At 39.3% G+C, this 12,936-nt stretch overlaps 1 protein-coding gene across 12 annotated transcripts in view; it reads right to left on the reverse strand.

Annotated features, from left to right (window-relative positions):
* The window catches only part of Ppp1r9a (protein phosphatase 1 regulatory subunit 9A), a 268,989-nt gene that overhangs the window by 114,742 nt on the left and 141,311 nt on the right, over positions 1 to 12,936 (reverse strand). For all 12 annotated transcript variants that reach the window (XM_042272774.2, XM_042272773.2, XM_042272772.2 and 9 more), the window contains exon 3: positions 7,519 to 7,651. In XM_042272774.2, the coding sequence (XP_042128708.1) occupies positions 7,519 to 7,651 (133 nt within the window). The remainder of the gene's footprint in view (positions 1 to 7,518; positions 7,652 to 12,936) is intronic.

Raw genomic sequence — 12,936 nt, forward strand, 5'->3', positions numbered from 1 at the left:
AGTCATGCTATGATATTTGTAGAATTTTTCTGGGGTGAATTTGTTCCTATGAATGAGGGCCCTCCCATGCTGTTCACAGCCAGATGGATCTCCACACCTACCCTGGGTTTTGCTTGAGACAGTTGTAGAGACACTTCCACAGATGAGGCCACAGGATTTCTCTCCACTTCCCTCCCCATCGCCTCCCCCGCCCCCACAGGGAATCTCTGGGGAATTAGCATTTCTCCTAATCTTTGCTTACTCCACTGTGGGTGCAGGGGTTTTCTCCATTCCAATCACCACCTGCTAAACAAGGAGCTACAGTTTCCCATGTTCATTACATTCCAAGCTCCCTCTCAGATCTCTGCAGCATCAGGACACTGAATCCTCACAAGTATCCCATATGGAAATTATTTTTCGGTTTTAAAACCTATTTTCCCTGCCTGGACTTAGGCCTTCTTAATACAACCCCCCTCTTTTTTTTCTTCTTTCCATAGCTCCTATTACTGCTCTAAATAGAAAGTCATTTAGATTTTTTTGATCTATAGAGCATGGTGTGGGAAAAGTAACATTAACTTGAGACACCCTGAATCCTAATGCAGACTTCTTACAAGAAGAAACAACAACCGAAGGGCGAACATGGCCGGAAGGGCATAGTCGGCCCACAGAGATGATACTCCCAGCAGCACCTCGGCTTTCTCTGTTCATAGGAAGGAGTGCCAAGAACATGTGGAGTTTGGAAAGCACAAACTCTTGGCAAGAAGCCAGTACTGGGCCAGCAAGACTGCTCAACAGGTAAAGGTGCTTGCTACCAAGATTGCATTCTAAATTCAATCCCAGAACCCACATGGGGGGCGGGGAGAATGAACTCCCGCAAGATGTCTTCTGACCTCCACATGTTTACCTCAGCACCATCCCTCTCCCCAAAGAGCAAAGGGTCAATACACACAATGCATATAAAATGTTTAAAAGAACCCAGTGGTGACCCTGGGCACTGGTCTTTCTTCCTCTATACATTCCTGGGGACAGACAAAAGCATTAAGTAGACAAAGCAGTCAGGAAAAAACAGTGAGACCCTCTTATTACTGAAGATGCCATCACCTGACCTGGAGGTCCAGGCTCACTTCCTCTCAGGAAAGGGGCGCTTTCCTGACCCAACATTGTTTTCATTGCCAGTGAGATTTGAGCCTGGATACACTGTGGGTTATTAGATTTCCCTTCCTGTAAAATGCCAGCTTTTCTACTGAATTTTGTCTCTTTATTCTGGTGATTTACAAACATTCTTAGAATATTACAGATATTAACTTTGTTAGTTATAATGCAGTTTTTCATTTTTCTATTGATTTTTTTCTGACATAATTATCTTTATCAGGTTCAGGCTGCACATAATCAAACTGGTATTATCTCTTCTAACTTCTATTTTCCCATTTTGGTTGTGTTATTCCCACCAACCTAGGTGATAGGTATTGTTGTAGATTTTCTCCAAATACCATGACTTTTTAACATTTGATTTTAATGTGTTTGGAGTTTCTAACATGTGGTGGGTGAAGGTGCTCAACTGTGTATTGTAGGTGGACACTGAGCAATGTCAGGCTTTATGCCGTATGACATGCTCTCTCATATTAATATTTTCTCTTGGGCCTTCAGTTTTGCTCCACTGACCAATCACTGTAAGTATCACTTGTCCTCTGGCTTTAGTTGAAACATTTTCCATGCTTCCTGAATTTAAAGATAGAATTCTCCATTGCTTTTGTGATCTGCACTTTGCAAACTTCATAGGCGATGTCCAATTTACACAATTTTTAGTGTAAATCTTACCAAATATCTTTCTCTGTGACTATAGACTTTTTCCTCTAAAGTATACGGAGTTAATTTTGCTAATAAAGGACTACCTTTTCTGCTTATGTAAAAATCCATTTTCTTTAATTATTCTCGTTAGATATTTCCATGGTTGATATTTTATTTCACTTACAATTCTGAAATTTGGAATTGGTACTATAGCCTTTGTTTTTTAATAGTATATTAGTTTTGGGTAAAAACTCTTAAGGATTTCTGATGGCATGTGTCAGAATTTTCCTTCATTTTATCTGATTAAAAAAGAGTCTAGCCGGGCGGTGGTGGCGCACGCCTTTAATCCCAGCACTCGGGAGGCAGAGGCAGGCGGATCTCTGTGAGTTCGAGGCCAGCCTGGACTACCAAGTGAGTCCCAAGAAAGGTGCAAAGCTACACAGAGAAACCCTGTCTCGAAAAACCAAAAAAAAAAAAAAAAAAAAAAAAGAGTCTAAACAGCATTGGTTTTGTGTTTTCCTTATGCACTATGGAGCCATGTGGGTCTGAAGCATTCCAGTGTTTTACCTGTAGACACCATTCTAAAGAAATGTTTTCATGTTTTACATAATAGACACCATTTCAATTGCTACTATGGCAACTCACCAATCTGTTACATTGACTTGGATATTCATACTGTTATAAAATAAATAAATTATTTCTAGGTACTCATTATTTGTGTCAGAGAAATTCAGTGCCTGATAACTCTCATGTTGTTCATTTCTATATATTTACTATATATTGCTAATATGCCTTTAGTCAAAATTGTCAAGGGTTTGATCTGGTTGGTGAAAAAACTTTGCATTATTAATTTTACTATTTCTCTTTTCTGTCACTTACTTTGTTGTATTTATAGTTTCTCCCTGTCTTGTCATTTGTCTTGAGCTGAAGCTGGATTTGAACTTCAGATGCCTCTGCCACCTGTATGCTGGGATGACAGGCGTGTGCCACATCAGGGCTGTGTTTCTCAGTTTTAAAAATGACTTAGCACTGTTAAAGATAACTTCACCAAAGGCTGAAAAGCCAGTAGACAGTAGCTCCACCTTGTCTCAGCACCATATCTTTGTTCTTTATTTTTGCCAGACCAGTTGGTGGCCAGAAGAATGTGCTGTTTTTGTACCTTTGAATTAGGTTTTATAATTTTAATTAATGTATAGACAAAAAAAAAAGCACAAAGGAAGATGTGGATCCAAGCAGTGCACATTTTATGTCATTACTACAGGTGTTCAAGCATAAGGAAAAATCAACTTTGAAACTATGAAATTTGTGACTCATAAACAGTTATTTCTACTTTAGTACATAAAAGATACTTCAGTGTTATTAATGCTTTTTTATTAGGGCAACTGAGTAAATTTAAAAGCAATGGCAATTGTCTTCTAATACCATGTACTTGTCTGGTCAGCTGTGTATAATCAGTTACTACCTCAGAGGCTATTTTTCTTTTGTGCTGGAACAGGTTGCCCGCCTTCCCTGTTTCCATGGACAAAATCCTCCTAGCTTGGGGGGCTAGGGCTAAGTAGTTATTTCTGCTGAGTATGTTTTAGTTCTTAAATTCTATGGTTTTTTGATGACAGATGTCAGTGACATTCTATAGTTTCAAAAGCTATTCTGGTGAAAATCACATAGTAATATGAGGAATGTGTTTGCTTTTGTTCTTACTTTTGAAGAGAGAGAGAGGGCGGAGGGAGGGAGGGAGGGAGGGAGGGAAGGAGGGAGGGAGGGAGGGAGGGAGGGAGGGAGGGAGGGAGGGAGGGAGGGAGGGAAGGAGGGAGGGAGGGAGGGAGGGAAGGAGGGAGGGAGGGAGGGAGGGAGGGAAAATCATTATTTCTATGCTCCCTAAAACATGCTGCTTTGTAGAAGCCCAGATTGAATGGTGCACCCTTCATGTACCTAGTACATTTATCAGCCCAGGTTTCTCACTACTTGACATTTTGTTTACATTATTTAAGACATATGCTGATAACTCAGTCAGAAGGGCAGGGGCAGATCTGCCACAAGTACATCTGAACTAAGTGCTGTACTCGTGTGGGTCAGACTTGGGAAACAGAACCTTTGGACATTAAAAGAAAAAAAGTCCGTTAAACATGGCACAGCAGCCAGCCATTAAATTATTAAAAATCAAGTTATGAAGAAAAACCTCTTATGCAGATGGAAGAAAAGATTTCAATAGCAATATTGATATGATCGAGAGAGTTATTATTATTTTTCTATTTTGACCTATTAGTGATGTACACCTGCTAGGTGAATAAGTCACTGGGTCAAGATGACTCTAATATTCTTTCCCAGGACTTCTTAAACACCAAAAGACATCTTTGAACTGCACATTTGATCAGATTGTTAGCTTTTTCTTTTATTTTTTTAGAACCTTTGAATAAAAAAGTGAACCTTTGGAAAAAATGTATCTTATTTACCTTTCCAGACTTCTTAGATTATTGTCTTTTTTCTTAAATGTTTATTTTAAAGAATGATGCTATTGTAATTTTTATTTTGATTAAGGTTTTTACTGTATATTAAACTTTTTAAAAGATATCCCTTTCCAAGACAGTTGGGAATAACAGCTTCATTTTTCTATCAAATATGCATCAAAGAATTTTATAATTTCTAGATTCTCATGCTAGTAAAGAGGTTCTAATTTTTATTCAAATGTAATATCTTTCTTCTTTTTAAAAATCTCATGTTACCAGACAACTAGTTTCTCTTTAGAGATAGCTTTAAACTGATTAGTTTATCTTAATCTACTCTTCATGTGTTTCCTGTCTGCTAGATCTACTTGTGAAAGAAATGTAGTGAAGTTTGGAACCATTTTATTTCCTTTGGTCATCTTCATAGTTTAAATTTATACTTTAAATTTTAGAGTGAAATATACACACACAATATAATTTGTTCAATGGTTTATCTGTGAAACATGTTTAAAGACTAAAGTAAGTGGGTCTGGTGGCACACACATGTAATCCAAGCACCGGGAGACTGGGAGGACAAGCAGGAATTCCGGGCCAGACTGGATACACAGTGAAACCACTTCTTAAACCCTAAGAACTCAGGCAAAGTGGAAGAGACTTATGATATGAGCATTGGGATGCTGAGGCAGGAGGATCACAAGTTGGAGACCAGCCAGAGCTACTATAGAATTCAAGGGCAACCTGGGCTACAAGAACAAGTTAAAGCAAGACTCCTTGTTCTAAAGCTACCTATATACCCCTTCCAGCTTTCCTTACTCTTGGTGACATTGAATCTAATTATTTTATCCATCATTATTTCAAAAACACTGACATAATAAAAAAAAAATTAATCACCCATGTATCCCATATCCTTAAATAATACACTATTCAATTTTCCCTCAGTTGAAATTCAAGTAAATGGAATTACAGCTGAAAGCCTTCTGTGATTTCCTATTCATATTCCCTCAACGTTCTGTTTGTAAAAGTCACACATGCCGCTGCATGAGCTGCAATGCACAGCTTGTTACTGACTGGACATGCTGTCGTGCCTCTGATGAATGTTTGGGTTGTTCTCACCTTTGGCTCTTATCAGCAATATGAGACACGCTAGGTTTCTTGTAAGATCCTTTTCAACACACACACAAAATGAAAGCATCACTCTCCACTTCATTTTCACTGCGAATGAAAGTGTCCTTTAACTGGAGTCATGTTTACTGGGATGCTGGATCGACATCATCTTCACCCACACAGTTCCATGTTTAATATTTACTCATACAGAATTCCACTCTTTTCTTCACCTTGACTGTCTTGAACAAGTCGATTCTTTTCTTCCTTGCCAGCAGTAAGCAAATTTCTCAGATAGCTTGTGTTCATGAAAATTTTACATATTAGCAAAATCTTTTCTTTCCTCAGGAGAAGCAAATGCTTCCTGGGATACACACTCCTTTTCACTCTCAGTGGACCATGAAAGTTCACTGCAGGACAGCTTTCAGAGCTGGGAAGCCCTGACCTGATTCCAGTCATTTCAAAGACTTTTACTTTGGTTTTTGTTTATTTTTTTTAAACTCGTATTCTGTAAGATTGTTATTTTATCTTTATCCATTAGGATTTCCCTACTTTACTAGAGAACCATATGGCATTTTCTTAGTTTTCTCTGCTCAAGAAAATTTCCTTCTGTTACTAACTGTATATTTCCTCCATTGTTCCATTTTTCTCTTCCGTTGGCCACAGCTTAGGTATCAGTGCTCATTCTCGGTTCTCTTGGGTGCTTGCTATCAATGCAATGGGTTTGAGGACATTTCTTACACTGATCTCCAAGGTCCCTAACATGAGTCTCAACAACAGCCATGCTTGTCATCTCAACTTCTAAGGTCAAATTTTTCATTAGAAAAATCAATGAATTTGCTGTTGATAATGAACTTAAGGATTTTTTTTGAAGCCTCTATTTACTATCCTTGAGTGACTTTCTTCGCCTCTGGGTTTTTCCAGTCATCTGGTTATCCTGCCCCTTTCTGAAGGCTCCTCAGATCTGTCTGGTTTCTGCTCACAGAGACACAGTGCAGTTCCTCAGTGCCCATCTCAAGGGAGGATAGGCACAGCCATCTTCGCTCCATGCATCAGTGGCTTCTGTGGTACGCAGACTGTCAGTCCAAGGGGGAGATTCAGGACTGACTGTCTTCTGCTCCCACTTCCCCTTTACCCCTTCAGTCTTTTCCTCAGAGACAGAGAAGGGAGCTTTCTTGTTGGAAGCTTCTTGTAGCTCACCGTCTTCACTCCAGATCTTCACAAGCTTCCATCGAGCCTTCCCATTCTACCATCACACTCTGAACCACTGTGCCTACCCTCTCCACCACAAACCAGGAAACTCCAAACCGTTCCTCAGGGCCAGCTCTTTGTGGGCTCTTCCCTCTCTGCCAGCCCTTCTGGTAACACCATCAAAGCAGTGGGAGACACACACACACACACACACACACACACACACACACACACACACACACACACACACACCATCTTAGTCTGGGTTACTCTTGCTTTTCCAGACCAAAGTTCCAAAGTCCTGCCACAACCCTCCCAAAAATAAACGGTCAGGTCTGTCACAGCAATACCTCATGATCTTGGTACCAGTTTGTCCTAGTTTGGGTTATCACTGCTATGACAAAACACCACAACCAAAGCTACTTAGGGAGGAAAGGGTCTGTTTGGCTTACACTTCTACATCACAGTTCATCATCAAAGGAAGTCAAGACAGGACCTCAAACAGGGCAGGAACCTGGAGGCAGGAGTTGATGCAGAGGCCATGGAGGGGTACTGCTTACTGGTTTGCTCATAGCTTGCCCAGACTGCTTTCTTATAGACTCCAGGACCACCAGTCCAGGGATGGCCCCACCCACAATGGGCTGGGCCCTCCCCATCACTTGTTAATTGTTCTATAGTCTGCTTATAGCCTATCTTACTGAGGCATTTTCTCAGCTGAGGCTCCCCACTCCCCAGTGACTCTGTTTGTGTCAAGCTGACATAAACCAGCCAGCAAGCTCCCATCTGAACCACCACCATCCCTGATAGATTAAGGAACTGGGTTGTTTGGGAGCTGGTGAGATAAGGGAGTCATTTAATAAATTATCTACTCAAAATCTGCAACGAATCTTTTTGAAATTGGTAAACTTCAGGGAGATATACAATTCATTCAATTCTTGGGAACAAGCTACAGTCTGAAAATGCCACTCCCCGTTACTTGCAGAGACACAGAGACACAAGCCCTGGAGTCCTGCTGTACCTTTCTCCAGCTCCACCGGGAAAAGTTCCAGTTTTTCTACTCGCTTTTCAAGTTCATACTCAGCAGATGCAGCCACAGGGTCAACTTCATCATTTCTCCTGTCATAGTCTTCGTTGGAGTATGTGTTGAAAACCTATAGGAAAAGGCCAAGAGCAAATAAATGATAATTCAGAGAAGATGCCATCAAGTATCCCAAACTACATATCTTAATGAAAAAACTACTATGATACATTTCTTCTTTGTTTCTTTTAATTTTGTATGTGTGTGTTCACATAAGTGTGTGTGTGTGTAAGGATATGAGTGTGGTATATATGTTGGGAGTGTCAGTGTGTGATGCCCACAGAGAGTCCAGGGGCTAACACTGGATATTCTCTCCATCACTCTCCTTACTCCCTGGAGACAGGGTCTCTCACTGAACCTGGAGCTGGGTTGGCAGCCTGCAAGCCTCCAGATGCTCCTGTTTCTGCCCACCTACATTTCTCAGACTACAGATGCATGGTACCATGTCTGGCTTTTTATATGGTTTCTGGGGATTTGAGCACAGGTTTCTATGCTTGCTGGGGAAGTTCTCTTACCTAGTGAGCCATCTCCCCAACTTCCAATGCATTTCTCCTAACAATCATTTGATATTCAAAATTAATCAAGATGCTAAGAAAAAGAAAATTGAATCCAAAGAAAAGCAACTTATTAATCAAAAATGTATGAGTCACTTTATCAATTTCAATAACTTAAGAGAAAACAGTAGCCATAGACTGCTGTGTGTGACTAGTGATATTCATCAACCTTTATTTATTCAAGATAGAGTAACAAGTGCAATGATTTATTTCCTGGTCAAACTAGAGTAAAGCACATCAATGCTATCTTGCCAAACCCCAAAAGTGAACCTGTCCTATGGTATGGACTATAGCAGCCCCATGGGTGTAGCGTATCAATGCTATAATTACATCCTAATCACAGAATTACTGAAATTGATTTCCATTCTAAACTGCTCTCATCTGCCATCTGTCATTTTACTTGTATACAGATTTAAATTTAATTTTCATTGGCTCTTTCTAAGAAATAGCTATCAACATATTGCTCAAAGGCTGTAAAACAAGATATTGACAGTCTTTTTCTAACTTAAGTCATTCAAAAGACTATGTGTGGCCTTCGGACAGCCATAATAAATGTGCCTATTTGCAAAGGAACTAGTTATCAAATAACTCAGTACACTGAAGAGTATTTGAAAGAAAGAAATGTATCTATTACTAAGTGCAATCAATATCTAGAATAAAAGCTGTCATTATTAATTCAATTCAGAATTTATTAGGAATCTAAATTATGTCTGAAAAGGCTCTGCAAGTCTCCCCTCAAACTCTTATAACTGGAAGTGAAAAGCTTTTCAAAATAAATTAAAAGGTGTAATAAAAACAGAAAGAAGATTGAATGGAGGTAAACAAAGAAGGAAATGTATATATCCCCCCACCCTCCAACTGGCCCTGCTACTCCAGGTAAAATCTGAACTGCATTACTGGAATATTTGTGATTCTTCATTTGGAATAAAGCAAGAGTATAGACACAGTGTCCACACAGGCAGGGTGAGCACGGTGAGGCTCCCCTGGGCGTCACTTCTCACAACCATGTCCTTGGAAGCTCCGTACCTGACTGGACTGGTTTTGGCCAGTTCTCACATTGCACTCTGTGGTTTGACCTCATGCTTCCTGGAATCTCACTTCCTCTCCTGGGTTTCTCCACCACAGCAAACATTATTATATTAAAATGCACATCTCTATACTCTGGAGCTTGGTGTTTTATTTATTTTACAGAAAATCTGCTTCTTATTACAGAAAATCCCTTATCAAATTATAAAACTCCTGACTTCTCTTAGCCTTTTTATCTTCCACTTCCAGCTTTTGGTAGTCACTTATTAACATTTACTCAGTCAACCAGATTTGAACTCACCAACTCTATACTACTAGCTATAGTGCTAGACACTGTCAGCTACTTTTCATTGTTAGTTCACTCATGGTCTGAAAAACTACATGGGCATGCAGACAAAAAACGTTATAGATAATTGAAAAAGAAAAGTAAGAATTGGTTATTACATATTAACTATTATTGACTTGGAAAAGGTGTGGAAGTCAACAAATAATAACTAAAACTAACGTGTTCAGTAATGCAATGTTAATATTAAAGTTTATAATACAAAACATGAATAGTTTTTTAAAACAACAAAAATGAAAACCTATAAAATGCCTCATGATTTCTACTTACAATGTTAAAGGATTTACTTCTCTATAAAACATAGAAGCCCTATATATAATCCCATATCATTTTTCCTAAACTAAAATTTTTAATATTATAAAGACTATCATTGCTCCAAATTTGCTGTAAATGTCAGTTTACAGTCATTTGTAAATTCATGGCAATTAATGTCAAAATCACACCTTTTAAAAAATTAATTAGCTGAAAAACCTTAACTATGATCAAAATACTTACATTAAAACTTTGTTAATTAAAGCAATGTAATTTGGTCCTAGATGTACTAACAATTTTATATTCTGATCCACTCATTTTCTATTCAAATTAGTTACAGTGGTATATTTAACAATATAGAAGGAGTTGGATCTCCATCTAATTATCAGAAGTTCATATCATTAACAAAAATAGAATTCATATTTATTGGGGAAAATTATAAAGGCCACTCCACGTAGTTAAAAGGAAGATTTATTTAGTGGATGACTTACAAATGAAAGAATGGATAGGTCGCGGGGGTCTGGGGAAGGCGTCTAGCAATCCAGCGGTGTTCTCTGGAGCTCTGCACAATCAATCTCCACCATCCAGGGTCCAGGCGCAGAGAGCGCGCCCCGAGCGAGCGCTTGCCCATCCAGCTCTCAGGTTTCCAGCACCTCCCCTCGCCCCGCCTCGTAGGTGTGACAGTTGCCAGAGTCTCAATGGGGGTTGGAGCTTCCAGATCCAAGCTGGAATGACTACCCACTACATCTCCCCCTTTTTGTCTAAATAAGAAGGTTCTAAACTAATACAAGACTATATACAAAGGAATGGTTATCAAATATTGTCCAGAAATAATGAGGGATAATGACCTAGATAAGATGTAACTACAACCAATGCAAACAATATCAAGCAAGAAACACATTCTAAAATCCAGAGAAGTATAGAGCATAGGTAAACGGCATGTTATAAAGATCATTCAAAGGTGTCCTATCCTAAAGAACCTGAATCTAATACTTAATATGTTCTATCTAAGATATTATATATACTAAGTTGTAACTATAACTGCTAGTCTTCAATCCCATCAAAGACCTGAGAAGGAACATAATGGTACTTGAGAAATGGTAGACGGATGCAAGCAACTTCGGGAGTCTTGCAAGAGTAGACCAAGACAGCTGGCAGCCTGGACAGTCACCTAATGTTTCTCAGCATTGTTGGTGCATTCAAATTGGCTACAGGCCTAGAGTATCTGACAGACCATTTTCAGAAGCAGGATTTCTGAAAGACCATCTTACCCTGTCTTGGCAGAGTACAGTGGTCGCTTTCCTTGTGTCCCGCTTGTCCAGAAAGGACAGCATTGCATTTGTACTGTCAGCCATCAAGGCAAGGGCAGTTCTTTGCCCCGTAGGCCATTTTGTGCCAAAAAGACAAACTTCCAAATGGAAATGTCTTAGAAGCCCAACATTCTCTCGGGATCAATTGGTGCAGCCAGGAGCAATTGTGCCTCACGTCAACAGAATTCTAAGTTATTTAAATGCCATATTCTCTAGGTCTATGAAGTGTTTGAAGATTACCTGTCCATCTGACCTATGTATCTGTAAATCTGGATAACCTAACTAACGTAACTATAGAGATGACAGGCATAGGCGACTATAAATCTATAAATCTTATCTACCGAAATAACCTAAGGACTAAGGCTTCACATAAATAAGGTAAACAGTCTATAAGCAAATGTATGGTGAAGAACGATGACTTCAAAATTGTGACAATACACAAGATATTTATAACAGAGGTAGGAATATATAGTACGATATGCAATATGACAATAATCTTAAATATATATCAATATACCAAATATCCTAACAGAAGTAGAACATATATAAAGTATGACAGATATAAATTTACATTTGTATCAATATAAAAATGTTTCAAATAAGAGTAGAAATATATGTACATTATAACAAATATAGTTCTGTATTTGTATCAATATACAAATTATCTTAAACAGGAGTATAAAAATAGTTTACATTTGTATCAACATATAAGAATCTGTAACAGTACAAATTACAGTGCAAATTGTCTAAGGTTGCTATTTTACCAAGTTTGTTTACTAGTATATACAATGATTTACCATCATATCTTATACCTATCCGTTCCATTTCTTCCGCCCCCCCCTTTTTTTTTTTTTTTTTTTTTTTACAATACTGAGTTAATATTTTCTTCCACCCCCAACCCTACAACCGTCATCCATAACCCTGAGAATTATGAAACCTAAGGGAGAAGGGGCGTCGTTTTCTTAGAATTGCTTCCTGCCGTTTAGGGGGTGATGTTATCTCTGTTGGGTACTGTGAGAAAGCTCAGATAGTTAAATCTCAGTTAGACTAACTGTAGGTTCTGCAGCAAGTTTTAGAGTAATGGGTAAGATTGTCTGAAATTCTGGCAAGAAGTGTAGTATGATGATGATTACCATGGCATCATTCTGGATTGGGTAGAGTTGTTGTTGTTGGGGCCCCATCTTCCTTCTTGTGACTTCTGAGATTGCTATTGGGAAAACTTATTTGTTATCAAAAATGGGAGGTTTGGATTTAAAGAGGACATAGCATGTAAGAAAGGATTCTGAGAAATCAAGAGTAAGCATGGAGAGAATTAGAATTAGAAGACAATGGTCCCTTTTATTGGTTTCCTTCTGTCTCACACCAGAGGGCTCTTCTGATGTGGGACTGAAGAATCTCTTAAACTTTTCTTTTAGCAATAAGGTTGGGTTTAGAGAAGGAGTGAGCCAATTCCATCTCCAAAGCCAGCTTGGCTATAATTGAATTGGCTCAGTCGGTAGAGCATGAGACTCTTAATCTCAGGGTCGTGGGTTCGTGCCCCACGTTGGGCGCCAGATATTGGGGAAAATTATAAAGGCCACTCCACGTAGTTAAAAGGAAGATTTATTTAGTGGATGACTTACAAATGAAAGAATGGATAGGTCGCGGGGGTCTGGGGAAGGCGTCTAGCAATCCAGCGGTGTTCTCTGGAGCTCTGCACAATCAATCTCCACCATCCAGGGTCCAGGCGCAGAGAGCGCGCCCCGAGCGAGCGCTTGCCCATCCAGCTCTCAGGTTTCCAGCACCTCCCCTCGCCCCGCCTCGTAGGTGTGACAGTTGCCAGAGTCTCAATGGGGGTTGGAGCTTCCAGATCCAAGCTGGAATGACTACCCAC

The sequence above is a fragment of the Peromyscus maniculatus genome, chromosome 3, assembly GCF_049852395.1.
Source record: "Peromyscus maniculatus bairdii isolate BWxNUB_F1_BW_parent chromosome 3, HU_Pman_BW_mat_3.1, whole genome shotgun sequence".
NCBI lineage: Eukaryota > Metazoa > Chordata > Mammalia > Rodentia > Cricetidae > Peromyscus > Peromyscus maniculatus.